Below are 19,687 nucleotides of genomic sequence, written 5' to 3'. Positions count from 1 at the left end.
CACATTTTTGCTCCCTCCCAGCTCCCTGCCAGACGGTTCACGTTTTTTTGCTCCCTCCCAGCTTCCTGCCAGACAGTCCACATTTTTGCTCCCTCCCAGCTCCCTGCCAGACGGTTCACGTTTTTGCTCCCTCCCAGCTCCCTGCCAGACAGTCTACATGGACGGTCCCTGAGGACTAGATTGAGAAACACTGTGTTCTGTGTAGAATGAATGTTGTATATTTGCTCCCTGTGATACGAACAGCCCAGTATATCTTATCATTTGTGTGTAATGTGACTGTGTAAATGAAGAGTGCTGTTAATGGACCATGATAGTCTTTTGATGAATGACATCAACTAAAGGAAAACCCTTATTATCCAATAAACAATCTATTTATAATAAATAATAAATTATTAGTATTAAATTCAAATGTTCTTAATCATAATAATAAGAATTGTGTTGTTGTTGACATTGTCAATGGCATAGAGGAGAGTTGATATTGGGGGGGGCATTACCTAATAGTTTAAATATGAAATATTGCCCCCCCCCCCCCCAGGTTCTTTCACCCTTGGTATTTGTTGTTTTCTTTTGGACTGTAAACACTTGAACAACCTTTTCATCATCTATGAATCAAGCCAGTAGGGGATAATGTCACTCGCTGTCTTCCTGCTTTCTGGCTGCTGTTTCCAGTGGACACACTGTAGTGTCCCCAGTGATGGACTGTGACTGTGGCATTCACTTCATTTGCTTGGTGTTTTTCCACCTTGTGTGGACAGCACTTTAAAATAAAATTTGTGTGCACACTAGTGCAGAGACTGACGCTGGCAAGAGAGCATCCGGTGAAGTATCAGTTTGGCCGTGCAATTTGCATTCTTTCATCCTTTCCTTTCTTCCTTTTCACTCATCCTCTTCCATGTGGTTCGTTTTCCATTTGCATGTTGGAGACAAATCTGAGGCCCGTTTTCATCCAGTTCGACCATTTCAAAGAGGCTCTGTGGCTTCAAACATCCACGGGGTTTAATAGTCGGGTCGTTCGGCCAACTCAGCCGAACACAAACAGAGTCAAATTGAATCATTACTTTCTGCCGTTTGGGTTTTACTCTCTGTGACCCGTCACTTCCACTCGAACAGGAATCCGCGATTTTTACATTTATGAGGTAACGATAGCTAAGTGTCATGAGGTGGAGAGAAAGTCTGAGGAACTTTTTTTTTTTTTTTTATGTTGACATTAGGAATTTAGAAATTTCCCCGCTTCCAAGCTCTCGAATACTGTAGATATCGCGTCCCCAGCATCTCCCTGAAAACTCCAAGTACCGTGATCCAGTGGGCATGGAAATCGGGCCACACTGTGCGCTGAACCAGCCGTGGCACAGAAAAACCAGCCGAGGATGATCCCTCACGCGGTTTCCTGTTGTCTTATTATCCCCCCTTTTGCTTTCGTTTGCCCCCACCTCCCCGTCCTGCCCTCCTTTCATCTGACTTGATTCATGGCTGGTGACCTGAGAACAGGGGAAGACAGCCTCTGGAAACTGACACCGGGGAAGTGATAACAGATGAAGCAGCGGTGGCAGTAGCTCAGGCAGGCTGTGGAATGCCTTCTGTTTGCCGAGCCGGGAGATAACCCTAACCCTAACCCGATGGCTCCTCAATAAACTCCGCTTGTCATCAGAGACAGCGCCTGTGTTTTCCTGAACGCCCCTCCGAGGTCTTTAGCGGGGGAATTAAAGGCTGTTTGGGAGTCGCTCGGACGTTGTTCTCGAGACAGGAAGCCGGGTTTCAGCCCGGGTGATTAATCGCCACGTCCACGTGTGAGACGACCTCAGCGCTGAGCTCTCTACGCGTCTCTCCTGAGCCGCTGAAACCAGGCCACCTTGTGGCTGATACCACCTTATGGTCATTTTTAAATGTTAAATATTAAATATCATCAGTGTCTTTAGGCTGCTACTTATCTTACAACTAGTAAGACTTTCCACAGAAGAATGATCTGTCTGACTTGCATGTAACTTGACAAATTATCAGTCACAACTTGCCATTCTAATAGAAGACTTTTCTGTACTTTGCCATCCTGTAAAATTAATTTTATATATATATATATATATATATATATATATATATATATATATATATATATATATATATGCACAATTGTAGATGCTTGACCTGATATATGTACTCAGTTGCCATTGCAATTTCTAAAAAATAAATTGCTTCAGTTAAATCTGTGTTAAAATGTTTAGAGTTCTTGCCCACCTATTTATATTGTCCCGTACATTGTTACTGTATAAAAGACTAGATGATAGTATTGTACTTGGATTATAGTAGTAGTTTGATGGCTGTTCTCTATTTCTCCAGGTGTGTTTCTTCCTGGATTTACTATGGCAGGCTTTGACATTTGAGGTTCATCTGAAAGCTGCAGACATATATTTGCGAAACCTGCCTAGTTTATTTTCGCAGTGTTTGCTGAGCCAATTACCTGGATACACAATGTTTGTGTACGGAATAGCTAAACCACCAACCCCCACCACCACAATTTCTCTTTTACACGTATGGTTCGACCCAAGTAATTTAATTACTTTCGCCCAAAGTGACTCAGCTTATAGTTTCATCCATTTATACAGCTGGATGTCCACAGAAAGGAGTATTTCTTAAGCACCTTTCTTAGAAGAAAAGCAGGCGTCAGACGCAGGTCATCCAGGACCTGAGCTAACAAAGTGGTGATCGGTGCAGGTGGGCTTCAGTCCCACGTGTTCATACATGTATACTAAGGGGACCCGGACAACACAGTATATTCTTGCCAGGTACATTTATGCAAAAAAAAACCTATAACACTTTAATTTACGGTCTGCTCCTTAATTATTAATGAATTGTCACTCATTATTTGATGATATATTACTAGAGCGAAATATTCATTCACAAACCTATTTAGAAATATATTACAATCATATCTTGCTCCTGGTATTTACAAAACAGCCTGTAAATGACTTGCAAATCTAAAACAACAGGCAAACATACTGAGAAATGAGTTATAATTGAGTACTTACAAACCGTTTAGTAAAAACTTTGTGAGACGGAAGGAACATATCTTTGTAATACATTTCATTGTACGTTTCATTGTAACTGAATCTCTTAATTTACTAACATATTACCAAAGGATTAGTAGCAGTTTATTAATGCCTAATGAGCAGATGGTTAAGGCTCAGATATATCTAATTTCTAAGTATGCTTACCAATGCATTGTTTTTTAGTTGAATGTAATTTGCAAGCTCTGTATTAAAAACTTTGTGAGTCAAGAGTAAGATATCTTCAAAACACATTTTTTTACTGATTATTACCAAATGATTAGTAACAGTTTATAGTTAATAGTTAAGGAGTAGACCTTAAATTGACGTATTTCCAAAAATAGTTTGCAATATGCAGAGATGTGAAGATGTTTACGTGAAGAAAACTTCCAATGATGCTTAAGATCAGGATGTCAAATTACATTTCTGTAAACTGTAGGGAGTATTATGAATGTTCATGTAAACAATGAAATTACTATATAAAGCCTTTCAGGTAATTTTATTCATGACTTTCCCAGCCATTTTGGTTTTTATGCAAAACCACTATAGTTTGCCAGAGATCTGCTTCATATAACCTTTCACACATCTGTGGGTATTAAGGACAACATGCTTTTTCTTATGATGAATTATATCTCATCTCAGTTTGGTTTAAGCTGGCAAGTTTCGATAAGCCTGGAATGCTGTGTGTTTATCTGTCGATGATGCTGAGAGATAATTATTGCTCAAAAAAATCAGCATTTTATTATGTGGGATGACAAATTGGTGCAATGCACAGTCCCTCTTGTTTGTTTTTCATTCCAGCCTCCATCTCTTTTGAAACGGGTGTTTCTTCGGGTGAAAGAGGTAGCAGGAGGGCTGATGCGGGTTGCACAATAGGGACTGTTTCATATGGATGTTTCGCAGGAATCGGCCAGCACCAGAAGGTTCTGCTTCCTCGTTACTTAGACCTCAGCTCGGGGGTAGCAGCATGCTGAAATGCGCACATGCAGAGTCCATGCTGGATGTATGAAATCTGTCCTGCTTTTTTTCTGCACTCACCTATAGAAAAGTAAACGTATCTGAATAACGTAAAAAAAAAAAAAAAACGTGATGAATTTCCTGGAATCTCTCACAAAGATTACACTAGGGGGGGTTTGCTGCATAGATGGGGAGGAACTTACTTTGAGTCCTATATTACCAAGAAGTGAAGTGACTGTAGAAATGTTGCACTTTTCTGCGGATGAGTCATGTTGTGGAATTAGATTTGTATCCTAAATACGTTCGGTATTACGTTTATATGTTGTATGTTTTTAAGTTTTACCCTGTGATGTTTGGTCATGCTTAGCTTCTCACCAAATACCTTTAGATTTATTCTCTTAATGCCTGTACATTTATAAATGTATTGACGCTATTGTTTGGTGTGAGCAGTATGCGTCGATGGATAGTGAATTGGTGCAATGGCCCTTAGTTCTGCTTGGGAAGGCTCACCTCTGCCCTGCTACCTTCTCAGCTTCTGGCTAACCCCTGCGTAGGAGCAATCATAAACTGTCACAGCTCTGTCTTTCCTTTCCACTTGGTGGGATGTGCAGAGCAGCCCTCTGGCCAAAGCCAACCCTGATTGTCAATCTGACTCCACATCTTGGAAAGCACTATTACATATGCAGACAGTTGAAATCCTCTCATTTAAAGTCAATGGATTTGAAAATCATTTTTTTTTATTGTTTCATCTTGTTATAGTCCAATGCAATAATACCAGTAATACCAGTGACAATAATACCAGTATCCATTCTCAGTGTCTTTTTTGTTGATTATCTGTCAACAAAAGCACTGCCTATTGTTGACTTACAATTGGCCCCATGTTTAAAAGCATAACTATGTTGTGTGACAGATCCTGTCAGACCTACTGCGATACTGAAAGAAGCACATCTTTAAATAATGGAATGATCCAGTTTTCTGTTTGCGCAGGCAAAACAACTCAGGAAACTCAAACTGGTGACAAGTCAGACCAGACCAATCCATCAATCATTTTTATAGTTCCACACACTGTGCCATTATTTGCTGGAAAAATAATTCGGCTGAGGCTAAAGGAGAGGGTTAAATGACAGGGAGAGAAACAGTTAGAGTCTTGTGACTTTTATTCCTGAAAAAAAATGGGGGGTGACCTCATGATTATCTCCTGTCAACTGTGTTGACATCATAATTCACTGAAGTTGATTTAGGTGCAGGTTTTCAGAGTGTAATAAAGTACAGTTTCTGTTCAGATATTTTATACGTATAAACCGGGGACCTGCTACCATGGAATGCTCACGGCTGCCATTCTCCCTGTGGGAGAAATCACAAAAAGTAAAAAATGTACTGTCATCAATGGCAGTTTCTTTAAGGCAATAGGTGAAGCAGAATATCACCAAAAATGGAAAAAAACACAGCATTGATATCACATAAAATATCATTCTAATCCCATTATATAATCACAATGACTATTTCCATATTAAACCAGAAAAGTGCCTCTGTTTGAAAAATATCTGGAAAAGTATTTTGCAAAATAGCACCACCCTTAGGTTGATGAAGCCAACTTCAGTGAGGCAAAACTTATTCTGCCTCAATAAGCTAATAGATTTAAATGTATTTCGTATGGCCTTCAATTTAAATGTTGATTGCTATGGAATACGACGCGTTTTTAAGCCCACCCAGTGAAACGTGCCTCACCTAGTCTTTCCAATTATGCCAGCTCTTGCATATTTTCCACAAAAAGAAGACTGACACACGCTTAACCGTTCAGAACATAAATTCAGCCACCAGCCCAGATATATCCACTTGTTCGCTTATATTCCTTGTTGATTTGAGGACAAGGAATTGGTGTACTCCAAGTGAAAGCTCCAAGAGTTAAAAAATACTTTGATTTGTACACATGGTTCTTGTTGATTGTAGTTGTTATATATACATATCTGTTTATATACCTCTGAACCACATATATTCACCGCTCAGCATCACTTACTAAGCATCAGCTCACCAAGTTAATTGTATCATATACTGAAGTATACATATATACAGTTTACAGTAATGACTAATGTATGATCATTCCTGAAATTATACTTCACAAAAAATATTACATTAATGTTGGTTTGTAGCTGCCCTAAATTATAGCTGGGGTACTCAACTGCCAGACTCTGGACTGAAACAGAATTTAATCCTCACCGTCTCCGCCCACCCCCTGCAAATTTTGCCCACACCCCCCACCACCTCCCTTGACATATTTTTACAACTCGACCACTGTTTGAACCTGCATCTCTGGCATGTGAAGAGGTTCACGCAAAATGAAACTCTCCCGGACTTCCAACCATGGCTGCAGGCTGAAGGTTCTCAGAAGGTAAGGTGCTCAAAATGTTCTGCTGAACAATGGATACAGGAGCATAGGAACCAGGAAGATGTTTACACCCCAGTATTTAATTTGGCTTCAAAGCCCCCACCCCCCAAAAAAAGTAGAACCTAACATTTAAATCATTAAGTTGTTCTCCCACCAATATCAAACTCTTTCCTACATCCTTGACTATACGGATATTCAAAAATGCAGTTACGGTTGTCATTTCTAAGGAAAGTGGATTTTTGATTGCACAACATAAACTTGCATAACATAAAATTGACTTGCAATCAACACACCTTATTGGCTTTGCAGCAGGGAGGGAAAGTCCCAGGTGGCATGAGGCCAGCTGCAATCAACCTGCTATTAAACGGTAGTGTGTGCTGACAAGTGGCTCTCTGTTACGATGCAGTAGTATGGGGGATCCTTCTCGTCGAGTCGCCTGATCAAGTGCACACAAGTGTGGGCTAGCATGTGGCTCCAGCTCTCTCTCCGGACGTCCCGCGGTATATTTTACGCATCAGCTCATTTACTTTATCAGCAAATGCATTCCTGTTGCAGCTATGCAGTCTGCTGCTTAGTGATCGGCTGTCTTCTCCAATATGAGCCCGTGCAACCAGTAGGGCGACCACTGGTATGACTCCAAAATGGAGGACACCTGTGTCCAGACAGAAGGACTAACGGTGGTATTATCATACACATACAACGGTAGCCGAGAACGGTATAGCTATCAAGATTATTGTCCGGTTATCTCAAGAGAACGGCATAAAAAATGTATTCGCAAACAGGGCTGTTCCTGCCTTCTATAGTATGTGTTGGTGGGTATTTCACGTTCTTTGTGTGATCGGGGATTGAAGAGAGTAGAGGTAGATGTTGACAGCGATGCAGGTAATGGGGGAGGGAAGAATGAGGACAAGGGGGGTAAAATGGGGTAAAAAGAGGACAGCCATCAGCAGTCTGGACAGTGAGCTGGATAAGCGGAGGGTCCAGATGGAATCCGGACATGCGGTCACCCTATCAACCAGCGTACATGAATCAGTTACTTCTCTAAATCCTCACCTGTGTGGGATGTAGGACAATGCGAGTGCTACGTCGCTGAATTCTCCCATTCACGGTTGCTCTCTCCTGACTGCATTGTCTTAATTCCTAAATCTCCTGATGGGTCTCATTTCTAGTGATGAATTCAAAAGAAAAAGGAAAATATTCTGAAGGCTGTAATAAAATTCAGGAAATGGAAAACACCTGGTTCAGTTAAAACTGCCCCTTTCTCGCCGCCGTGTCTCTTCGCGTTGGCAGTGTCGTTATTCAGAATAATGGGCATTTCAGGCTGAATGTTATAAAATGGGATGTTTCCTGAAGCAGCTGAAGTTGAGTACTTTGCTCACGGTCATATACTGCTAATAACTAAGTTCAAGCCAATATGTGTTCAGTGTGTTTGATGCCATTTATGTCACAAATATTCGGTATTGCTTCCTAGACTCCAGAGACAGAGTGGACAGTCCACTTTCCTGTGGGGTTGTGGAGTCATTTACAAAGTGTGTATGCAGTAGTTGTCTGTACATTTTGTGTGTGAGACGTTGAGTACACAGAAATGGACTGGCAGGCAACACTGCTGTTTAGCTGACTAAGGGAGATCATTGACACATTTCATCTGGTTCCTCTGCATCCACTTCCCCCTTATCAGCCTCCTGGTGTCTGCTGTTACCCCAGCTGCCCGAACGAAAACAGACACACAATCAGCTTCTCATTTGAGCTGCACCATTTGTGTTTTCATATCCGTTTTGCACTTCTGTTTGAGGGGTTTGTACCTCTGAGGTTCCTCCATAGAAATCTTTGACTGCCTTGTCATCCCCTTCCTGGTGATTCCACGGGCTGATTTGCAGAGCTGACCTTCGTAATACTCGTTAATGCGCATATGGAGGGTGGTTCCTCTCTCTCATCTGCTTAATAATGACACATTCAGCAAAGACAAGTTCCAAATTCTCCATTGCATGTTTGAGGTTTATGAACAAATATCACTATAAAAGACCACAATGGTTTAGTGTCTAAAAAAATTTTTTTAAACACATTGGTCGGTTATTTTGCAGGTTATAACTAGAATGCGACTCCACTTGACCTGACCAAATGACTTATTTGAAAAATGTCATTTGGTCAAAAATCTGTTTGCCTACCCAACCACCCTCCCCCATCCCAGACGTTGCTGATCATTTCTCCCCTCCAGTCTGCCTGAACTTAGCACGAGCTCATAGGAGACATTCGTTAGAGCCAAATGAAGGACACCTGGTCCTTTCCTCCGTACCGCACCTTTGATCTGGAACCAGCGCACAGTGTCATCATGGACATCGCTTCTAAGCAGTCCCAGGGAACACCAGGTTTACTAGAACTTTGGGCCAGGTAGTGGAGGGGATGATGTCTCAGAAAGAGTGTAGAATCCTGGAAGATATGTGCAGCTCTTGTCGTGAGCACTTCGCATATTCTTAATATTGCAACACTGTCAACAATGGAGGGGTTAGGGTACAAGACACGCACTGGTTACTCATCTATGCATAAGTGTTACAGTTTAACAATGAATGTCCTACTGTTTCTGTGAGTGCCAAGTGACGTGATGCTTTTCAGCCTCGGTTCTGCAGGAGTCACATTTTACATCCAGACACGAAACCTCCCCGACTAATTAGTTTTAGCCTGAGCAGTAGTTTCAGGTGGCTCAGCAGTGTGGTCATCCTGGTCTTCTCAGGTGCACGAAGCATGTTCATTCGTATAAGTGTCATATGAGTCATATGAGCCAGTTTCTGAGATCGGGGGGGGGGGGGGGGGGGGGGAGTAGGGAATTTGGCAGGCAGGCTAAAGTCATCATTTTTGGATAAGACATTTGTTTAGGCGTTGGTCGTATGGCTTGTCCTCGTCATATTCGCAAGAACAGATCATCTTCGATATAGGATTTCAAGTATGCACTCTATTTTCGAAACCCACTCATCTATGACCAGACTGTTGAATACTGACCGCACCTGAATGAATCACCAGTTCCTGTTTGTGTTGCATGTTTGCACATCTTTCCCGTCTGATTGTGGTAGTGACTTGTTACCCTTGATTCGTGCACATTAGGCTTTGCTTAGCAATGCTCTTTACGTGGGCAGTTTAATTCCCGCATTTTTCTACTTGCATACATGCTCTGGTGATTCCTTTTCCTTTATAAGCAAGCTTTTAAGCAAAGGTTTGTATGGAGTCAAAAATTATGAAACTGCCCACTTATAGAGCAGTAACCGAAGCAGTTAGACTAATATCACCCTCAAACGTACAGTTACAGTACCTCTGTAGAGATCCGTCACTCTTCAGTCCCATTCTTTAAACACTGCTCCACCCACTGACTGTCTAGAGGATTGCAATGGAGTGCTGATGCAGTTCCTTCAAGTTTGGGTGAAGCTACCCCAGATGTCGGCCCAAAGGGGGGTATGGAGGGTGAGTTTGTTTTGGCAGTTAAGGATAGGTGGAAGCTTCTGGTGCATGATGGGATGCCTCTTTAAACTATCGGTTTTCTTTCGGTGGCTAAGATGCTGCTCTCCTCTTCGGATCCTGTCCAAGTGCATGCGTCTTCGAGGCAAAGCAGTGTGGATGATCTGTCCGGCGTAACGCTTTGCTGTTCTTGTTGCTTGTTCATGTTGTGATTAATTCCAAAGAACCAAAGCAGATGGCAGCAATGATTAATTAATCTCTGCTCTACAAATGTTATTGTGGCTCAACTCCGACCACGAGAAACGGGAAATAAATGGGCCCCAAGATGTCATTTTTTAACAAATGATGCTTGTGTTTGGTTCACAAGACGGGACCACGTGTTCCTCTTGGAAATGGGCCAAATCTTCCCAAGTTCCCTTACATCTCCTTACATTACTAGTACTTGCTACTGGTACCAGCACCTGAGTGATGTTATCAGATACCAGGATGTATTTTCTCTTTCCCACCCCATCTCTGCACCAGTATAAACTTGGGGTTAAATGTTCAATAACTCATTAATCTCTCTTACTGGGATACCGTAGTGACATGAGCACTACAGCCAAAGTCTCTATCCATTATCGATTTACTAGGAAACAATGAATAATCGCTGTTTTCTTCTGCAGAAGTGCAGGTTGTGCGTTAAACTTAACTGGTGGAAATTATACTGATGTGATGTCATTGTAGTAGACCTTGTAGTGCTGAGTTCTGCACGTGAATGTTAAACCTGGCTGTAGCTCCATCTTAAAGTTCATCAGTGAGGTAATTTCTTTTGTACTCCAGTTTGGAGCAGCGGGCACTGTACCAATCTCTCCTATGACGATTGATTGCAGTCTTTTTTTCTTTTCTTCCTTTATTATTCTTCATCAAAGTAAATATCCAGGATATGCATCAGTGAGCCAGTGGCTTGGTCAAAGTCTAATATGTATTGAAAATGGAGAAACTTAAAAAGAAATGGGAAGAACAGCTGAGTATACAAGAGGAATCTTTTGGAAGTTATTAAAGTAAATTGCAGGGAGAATGTCAAAAGAGAAATTCTTTGCCAAATAGGGCTTGTTTTGGTTTCGTAATTGATAAAACAGTCACTCTTAGGGTTGTTTTCCTTACAATGAGACGTGTGCATTTTGTATAGGAAAAATGTTATTGTCATTTTGTTATCATTTAACCTGCACTTATTTGTTTTCTAGCCCCAAGGCTCATAGGAAGGCAGCACAGTTACACAAAGGATTTTTTTGTCTTAATTGAACAAGTTGTGACCAGAAACGTAATCTGTGAACATTCATAATGAAATCCATAAAACATGGAGTTCGTAGTCTTCCAATACGAATCAGAAATGTCGCCACCCAAATGCCATGTAAAACCTCTTCGCAAGAAGCGGGTGTGATGAATCATCTTGTAGTGAGTGAGATGCTCAGAGCATGGAATAAAACTGCACGTTTTTGCTTGGAATTCTCCTTTAAGTTGAAAAACTTGAGTCAGTGAATGAAACCTTCTGGTGCTGAGGACTTTCCCGACCCGGTTTGAGGGCTGCCCGGCATGAGGAAGCGTTTGTAGAAAACTTGAAATGGAGTTAATTTCGGAGTTTAAGTATTAGAATGTGCAGGAGTTACTCATCCAGTCACCCAGACTATAAGCTGAACTATTGAAGCCTCTGATTCTGTTTCTGCTTTTTGGGAGGCTGCTGCTTTTCCGTACAGTTAGAGAAGTTTCCATCCATCCGGTCACCTCTCCACTTTTCTGCTGGTCAGGCTAATGGGGGCCTGGAGCCCAGACCAGCACGTCACAGGGCATGTGGCTCTTTGCTGTGCTACGCTAAACTGTAAAGCTTGGCAGAATTAACCCCCAGGCTCGAATAAATGCCTGTGAGACTGGACACACACACACACACACACACACACATATACATATGGTGGGCAGACATCTGTGGTGTTCATGTATATTGTACATCTTGATTTTATATGTTAAGAAATATTTGTGGATTTGGGCCTGCCAGAGAGACACAAAGTTGTGTCAAAACAAGTTGCAGGGTAATCTGACAGTGGTTATGCACTCTGGTGATATTTGGATATATATCTTAAGAGGCCTCTGTTTTTATTTTCTTGCTTTTGAACTTCCAAGCTTTGCTTACACCTCTTTTGGGGAGATAAGCTATGCTGCGTGTACAGGTTGGCCAGCTTTAGAGAGACGTCCAAACGGATTTAAGGCTCATGATTCATAATGTAACCTGATCCAGATTTTTGGCCGTGTATATCAGATCGAGTCCTTTGGCACACAAGACTCTTTTAAAAAGTCCTGAATTATTTTGCAGTGTAATAGGTTTTTGTTGTATTTTTTTTCCATTATTGTGGGACTTTTTTTTCTATACTGTGCAAAATTTCACAAGTTTTTTTTGTGCAATGGTGGAATGTAAGTGGATGAATGACAGTGTTATGAGGACGTCTTCCCCTCACTGCGCTCCTTTGGTTTTTTGTTTTCCCAGGTCTGGTGGAGATTTGCCTCATGCACCCGCTGGACGTGATAAAGACCAGGTAAGATCTTAATGGCTGCACTGTTCCACCCAGATCGAATGGCTTCCACTTCCCTAAATGCCCTTTACTCCTCCCATAGTCTGTAATGAATCCTCTCAAACAGACAGCAGCTAGATAATCAGGGTAGTCTTTCTCTCAGCTGCCTCCCCAATGTCTCTTTCTAGTCCCAAATCACAAGAGGAAAACAGTTTGTGCAGAAAGAAAAGCTGTTTTTTTTTTTTTATATGATGTGTGTATTAATAATTGCAGTAAAGTCATTGTGTTTAAACTGAGTGTTTTGTGACCACATTGCATAAAGATACTGATTTCTGTCTTTGACTATATAAATTACTAAATCACTAAATGAATGGACCTTATATATATATTTAATTAAATTGTACTTACTCAAATATTATGAATATGTTATAGTATCCTGTAACCCTGTTCAGTGTAAGTGGGTGGACAGATGGATGAATATGTTATTACCAATATCAGTGTCGCATGGTAAGGTTGTAGAGCTGAATTACAGTGGCCACATGATGACTGAATTTACTGAGTACTGTTAAATTCCACTTTTCACTGAGGACAGCAGCTCTACCCTATGCATCCTACACAATTTATTGTTTTGCCCAACTTTTTGCTCCTGTTGTTGGCCTTGGCAATTCTACCCTAGACTTGTCTTCGTTCACTTTGTCTGGTTAATTGTTTTTCACTTAATTAATCACATAACATTGCATGTAATGTGTGTGTCCAACTATGAAGCTTGTAGGATGGTTATCCTGCAGATCAATCAGTATATTTTATGCAAAAAAAGATTTCTCAATTCTATGTACACAGAACTAAGAGGAAACATAAAAGGAAAAGCTATTTAACCAGAAATTCTCTCCAATTTTTTTCATAGTCCTACAGGCCGTTATTTCCAAGGCTATACTTGGGAGTTCAAACCTGTCAAGTGTGGTCTTAGGGCAATGCCAGACCTGCAGAATGTTGCAGAAACTAGACACTTGGGCGGTGTGTCTGAATATCAGGAATATAACGGTACACATATTCGTACCGACATTTTTTTTCGATTCGGTACGCATATGTGCTGAACGAATGCAGCAAATGCGGAATCATCGTGTGTTTGTATGTTTCTCCCGAGCAGCATTCGGGAAGGGGCGGATGAATCCGCGCCATTACGCATGCGCGCGTACATGTTATCGGGATGCTGCATGCTGTTAATGTGAATCCAAGTACAGCGCAGGTATTTTTTATGCTGCACCATGATGGATATTTATTCTGTTCTGCTTTGTATTTCTGAGACAATATTTTTGTTGCACAATTTGAATATGAAGCTGAAAAGTGTTTATGTGAATACAGTACAGATCAGGTACAGTTAATTATCTGAATGTGCACCATAATGGATATTAATTGTATTTTTTTATTTACTTGAGAGAATATTTATTTTGATTTAAGTAAGTTTTAGTTTTTTATTAGTAGGTTGCAGCAGTTTCGACAGAGACTTTCCATTTAAGAAAGATAGTCATAGTTTTTTTCGGCAAACCACCGTTTAATAAAGAAAAAAGAAGCAATTTATGTTTTGTTTCTTTCACGTTCGCTGTACCGGATACGTACCGAACCATAACTTGAAAACCGAGTTACCTACCAAACCATGATTTTTGTGTAGCGTTACATCTCTACTGAAAGTTTCAGCCCACAGAAATTACCTATAACATGAGATGTTTTTCACAGTGGTTATGGATGTTCCTGCTATGTCTGTCATTAAACCCTGCAACTAATATGTCCCCCCCCCCTTTTCGACAGTCCTTCCTGTTCTGTGCGCCGCATGGTACACCCGAATGCCAAAAAAAAAAAAACGAAACCATTTTGTGGAAAATGAAATGCACCATTTACCCATTCTTCCCCCTCTGCGCTTAAGTGGTACATTTTTTATGTTTTGCAAATTATTCAATTTCTTCAGACCTTGTTATTTAATTTAACTCCAACCATTTCTTCATAGCTTGTGGTTGTCAAAGGAATATGAAGCTGAAATCAAAGCTTCTGAGAACAATTGTTTTTTCCCCTGTATTGCTGCCCGCAGCCTTGCCTCCAGCTCACTCTTTACACCAGCACTGCAGTGGCCCAGCCAGGAAAATGATTAAGCCCTTTGCTCTCTACCCCATTCATCTGCAGTTAACAGATCATGGCCACTACTAAAGCTTTACGGTCTCTGGCGAGCCATGCCAAGACCTTTGGCTCGACTCCAGAGCGACCCCCCCCCCCCATAAATCCCCCCTTTGTCAATAAATTCTGCTGCTTGTCTGTCATTTACAGCAGTAGTTTCTTGGTAAATAAACTTCTAGGCGTGCCTTAAAAGTGGGCCAGTGGTGCTTTGAAGGGGCAGGCACCAAACAGGGGAGGAGGGTGCTAGTGGGGTGGGGAGGTGAACCTCAGGATAATGCCGGGTGGGGGGACATCCGTGGGTATCAGATACCCCAAAGTCGTGCAACAAGATTTGTGACCCATGGCAGAAAGTATGGGGTTTATTACAGGTGAAATCTGTGTGCCGTCTCTCTTCGTACGAGGTCGGGGTTAAAAGTGCACTTTCTATTTTCTTTGTAATGCTCCTAAAAGAGCGATAAAACAACCCCTTAAAACACGGCTGTGTTTATGTGTCACACGTGATGTTTTTCCTCCTGCTCTCACTAAATGGATGACAATAGGCCCGATGACATGCTTGACGCTAAACAGAGCTGTCATTGTTACTTTGACGTTATCTTTTATTACGTGTTAATGCCCCCTGTTTTGTAGCTGGAAAGAGAAAAGCGGCATTCACGTCGTACGCCATGGTTTTCAACTTGGCCTCCTGTTCGCTGTCCGGAGGTGAAGTTCAGTAGAAATCCTCTGCCTGGAACTGTGATAATTGCATAGATTGAGTCTGTTCAGCTTGTTTTTTAGATTGGGGGCTTCTGAGATGCGTCAGCATCTGTCTCGTCTGTTTTTAGATAAGAATGTAATCTTAGGACAACTAATTAACAGGATCATTTTAGAGGTGTGCATATTTACTTGATGACTATTTTTTTTTGTCTATTGTAATTGAAATGTTAAACTTCTCACTGTAAAATTCTTGAATCTGAAATTTCTGAAAATGACACTCGATTGAAGAGCAAAACGTTTTCTCAGACCATTTTTTTGTTGTTTTTGAGATGAGACCGCCAATGACCTAAAGTCAGGCTTCCTCATCATATGTTACGGTCTAAGGACTCAGTCCTGATGTAATCCAGAGTTTTTGTTACATTTCCCAGATTCATCAAGTCCACAGAAATGTTCTCGAAAATGTGTCCTGCGGACTGAGTGAGCTTTGCGATTTGACTCTTCAGTCACACTCCCGCAGTCTGTTGATATTGCACAGAGAGTCTCTTTTGTGTTTGCATGTTTGTCTGTATAGTATTTGGCAAGAATTCATGGAGAAGAGGTACTGGTCTATTCTTAATGTTTACATGGAGCTCAAGCAATATCTTGGGTAATATGGAGCTTCGGTGGACGTACTTTGTCACCGTGGTGTATGCAGGGGGGCAGCGGGTGCTCGTGCGTGTTTGCGTGTCCTACAATGGCTTCTAGTCAGGGTGGACCCCCTGTGTTGTGTCTTGTGCTGCCAAGAAAAGGTTGAGAGTGGTTAAAGGACACTGTATTTATGCAAATAGTGAAATAGTTCACTAAAATTAATATCACGTAAGCGGTACGAACAGAATCGCTGAACAGTTGGTAATAAATCATCACTGACTACAGTAAATACATTAATATTTGCATGCTGTAAGAAAGCACCTGCTGCTTAGCCGTCTATAACATTGTGTAGATAAACATGCTTGAAGACCAAGCCCAGAACCTTCAGTACTGAATATTAGCACAGCTGTATATAACATCTAAAGAAGACTTTAGCATATGAACAATACATTTATTTATATGGCACTTCCACCAATGCATATAACACTTAAAACCAAAGCAAAAGTAGTATAAATACTGAAATCAGTAAAGAAATAAAACACAGAGACAGCAGTACATATAAAAACAAACTAAACATAATATCTTAGTTGAATTCCTGTCTAAACAAATGCGTGTTTAGCAGGTGTTTAAAAAAAATGATATTCATAAACTCATACATAGATCCCGTTTGGGGACCAAAATGTCATGTCCTCCTTTGTTAAACTCACTTCAGTAAAATTCTGTGAATGCAATCAAAAAAGTAAAAAATCTATTATTTCTTTTATGGTTAAGGTTAGGGCTGGATGGGGGTTAAGGGTGTTGTGATTGGAATTAGGGTTTTTCTCATAGAAAGGAATGGCAGGTCCCCATTTAGAGAGGTACGGCAACATGTGCGTGTGCGTGTGTGTGTGTGTGTGTGTGTGTGTGTGTGTGTGCGCGTGCGTAGGTATGCCTATCCATATGGGGACACAATGTCCCCATAACGTGATAAATATCCGTTTTTTTCCCATATGGAGGGAAAACTATATTTTATAAAAATCGGTAACTGCTATGAAAAAAACTAAACATGCAAAAACTCTTGTATTTTGTTTGGTTACTTATTGTTAGGGCAGGGTGGGAGTTAAGGTGGTCATAGTTAGCGTTAGCATTTTTCCCATAGAAGTGAATGAGCAGTCCCCATAAGGATAGGTATACCCTACATGTGTGTTCGTGCATGTGTGTGTGTGTGTGTGTGTGTTTGCGTGCATGCGTGTGTGCGTGTGTGTGTGTGTGTGTGTGTGTGTGTGTGTTTGTGTGCATGCGTGCATGTGTGTGTGTGTGTGTGTAACTGCAAACACGCATTGCTCTAACTCATGTTGCACACACATATACAGTACATGCCCAGTCTCGGCCTAATTGGAAAACTGAAAGGGAACTGAAATCTATTAGCAGAAGGCTTGCAGTTGGACACCGAAGGAGCCAAATAAAAGCAGCACCTCTACACAGGCACAGTGGAATGGCTCTTATTAGTACTTTAATGCCTACTGCCTAAATTGGCAGCCAACACGAGTAAATTAACCCCCCCCACCCTCAACCGCCATAGAATCAAAGAGCGCCCAACTACACTTACAAAGATATTTCGTTTTTTCAATTAGAGTTTAACTCCTTGACTGGAATTGAAAAGTGAAAAAAGACAAATGATTTGAGGGGTGGGGGGAATATGGAATTTTAGTTGAAAGGTCACCATGGCTCTCCATTGTGGTAAATTACGGAAATGCCAGCAGCAGGCTGCGTTCTCACGCTGTGCTTCTCCTGTTTGTTCTATACATTTATAGATACTGTACGCGCAGCTTTGGCTGCAGTTCCCAGCCTGACCTCATGTGCCACCTTTTAAAACCACTTATAATAGCAACCATATTCAAATCTTTTTTTTGATGAGAATTTTAGGGACATTCATATGATTTTTCGTGCGTCTGAGTTTACATGTATAATACATCATATGTACATCTATGCATAATATATATATATATATATATATATATATATATATATATATATATATATATGATAAGTAAAGGTGTATGTATGGATATATGTGTATGATATCTCCCACAATATGCATAGACCCCAAACATATTGCAGTGGTCCTTGTTAGAGGAGTGAGCAAAGAATGTGGCCCTCATCACCGCTACAGGGGCGGGGGGTGGCTGGGCTGGGGGTTGCGGCGACCTCAGACTTCCAAAGAGACAGTGGAGCCAGAGTTACAGCTTTTCATTAACCTGGAAACTACCTAGTTACATGGTTCACGGGCCGGTCTCAGCTCACTTGGAGGTAACAAAGGGTGTCGGGCGGCGTTTTCGGCAGGGGGCTCCCTGCTCGGGTTCTGCCCACCTGACTCTGATCAGGCCGGCCCCAGTGCTATGCTCATTAGGAGGAGCAGAGTGGGGCTCCCGCTTTACATTCAGGTTGCATTACGCTATGCCCCGCCCTGCCCCCTCCCCTCGCACCCTTACACGGCACACACACCCTCGCCGCTGCTGTGAGCAGGTCTTCCAGGTCCCTCATGGGACGTCACACTCTCTCCTGTCCCCCAGTGCAGCCCAGCTAATACAAACACCCACATGCTTGATCCCTCCAGGGCTTCTGCCTTCAGATATTTTCAGTCTCTGTTCTTCTTTACTGTCTTAGATCATTTCATTCTGTTAGAGCATGAGTCTTCCAGGCCTTGGTTTATATTACTACACTGGCGAGAATTAATCGTGCATTTATTTGCAACAGAATGGGATCTTTGATTTTTATTTATTACTTGAGGATTCCTTGTTTATTTTATCGTCATTTTGCATTTATAAATACTTGGTATCCCTAGGCGACATTCTCAGTCATTTTTACAAATTGTTAGACTTTGTCATAGACGCCATCCTTCCAGTACTTTTCCTTTGATGCAAATATAGCCACACCACACCACTGGACATGGTCGGTGAACCCCTTCATGTAAATGGAGAATATACAAAGTTTTGAGCCAAATGGCATGGCTTCACAAATGTGACACATTATTTGTTCCCTGGAAGAAAAACTCCCAGCCGATGATGGGCAAAGTAACTTAACCATTCCTACCTGACACCGGAGCGATGCTCTTGCCATGGTTGGTGATTGTAAAAATGTAGCGGTTCTGATCGATGGCGATCTTGGCAATGTGAATTCCGTTTGATCCTAGTGAGCTTGGAATTCATCTTCCTGTCTAGTGAGGGTGGTTTGCATTGTGACGGCTGCCCAGTTTCTTCCGACACTCTTTTCTGCCATCACATGCTTGCTGAGCTCAACAGCACTAACAGAAGAATGCACTGAACAGCCAGTAAATAGTGGAATGGGAAAGCTATATTGTTGGATGATAGTCAACCTAGCAGTTGTCTGGACGAGAGCGTTCCTGTAATCTGACTCTTCTTGCACTATTTAAAACACAGCTGTGTTGTGTGGCGTATGGTGTAGCTGCTCCAACCTTAATGTCTCTGCCAACTTTTGTCCTCTGTGCCAGTCCTAGTGGTTGTTCCTGGGCTTGGACAGATGCACCACAGTCATCTCACCAATATTTCAAATGGTTTTCAGCTCCCAGAAAAGGGAGCAGCTGAAGAAAAAAAAAATAATTATGCATGTGGTTGAGGTTTGCTTTACAGAGCTGCGATCTTTTCTTGTGCACTGAATCTGCACTGCGTCTGCGCAGACTCTCTGCGATGGCGTTCAGCCTGCTTTGCTTGTTTTAAATTTCCACCGCTCAACCTAAATTCTCATGTCTGCGAGGATGGAACTGACTTGAGAACAGTATTTTGAATTATTCAGTTCTGTCATGTGTGTGTTCCATTGTGTGAAACTCTGAAGACGGG

The 19,687-nt window shown here is 41.6% G+C and overlaps 1 protein-coding gene across 3 annotated transcripts in view; it reads left to right on the top strand.

Moving 5' to 3' along the window:
* slc25a21 (solute carrier family 25 member 21) overlaps positions 1–19,687 on the top strand; it is a 98,660-nt gene that overhangs the window by 49,647 nt on the left and 29,326 nt on the right. For all 3 annotated transcript variants that reach the window (XM_048974982.1, XM_048974981.1, XM_048974983.1), the window contains one exon: positions 12,341–12,389. In XM_048974982.1, the coding sequence (XP_048830939.1) occupies positions 12,341–12,389 (49 nt within the window). The remainder of the gene's footprint in view (positions 1–12,340; positions 12,390–19,687) is intronic.

Source organism: Brienomyrus brachyistius, chromosome 14, assembly GCF_023856365.1.
Source record: "Brienomyrus brachyistius isolate T26 chromosome 14, BBRACH_0.4, whole genome shotgun sequence".
NCBI classification, from domain to species: domain Eukaryota; kingdom Metazoa; phylum Chordata; class Actinopteri; order Osteoglossiformes; family Mormyridae; genus Brienomyrus; species Brienomyrus brachyistius.
This window is presented reverse-complemented; position numbering and strand designations above follow the sequence as displayed.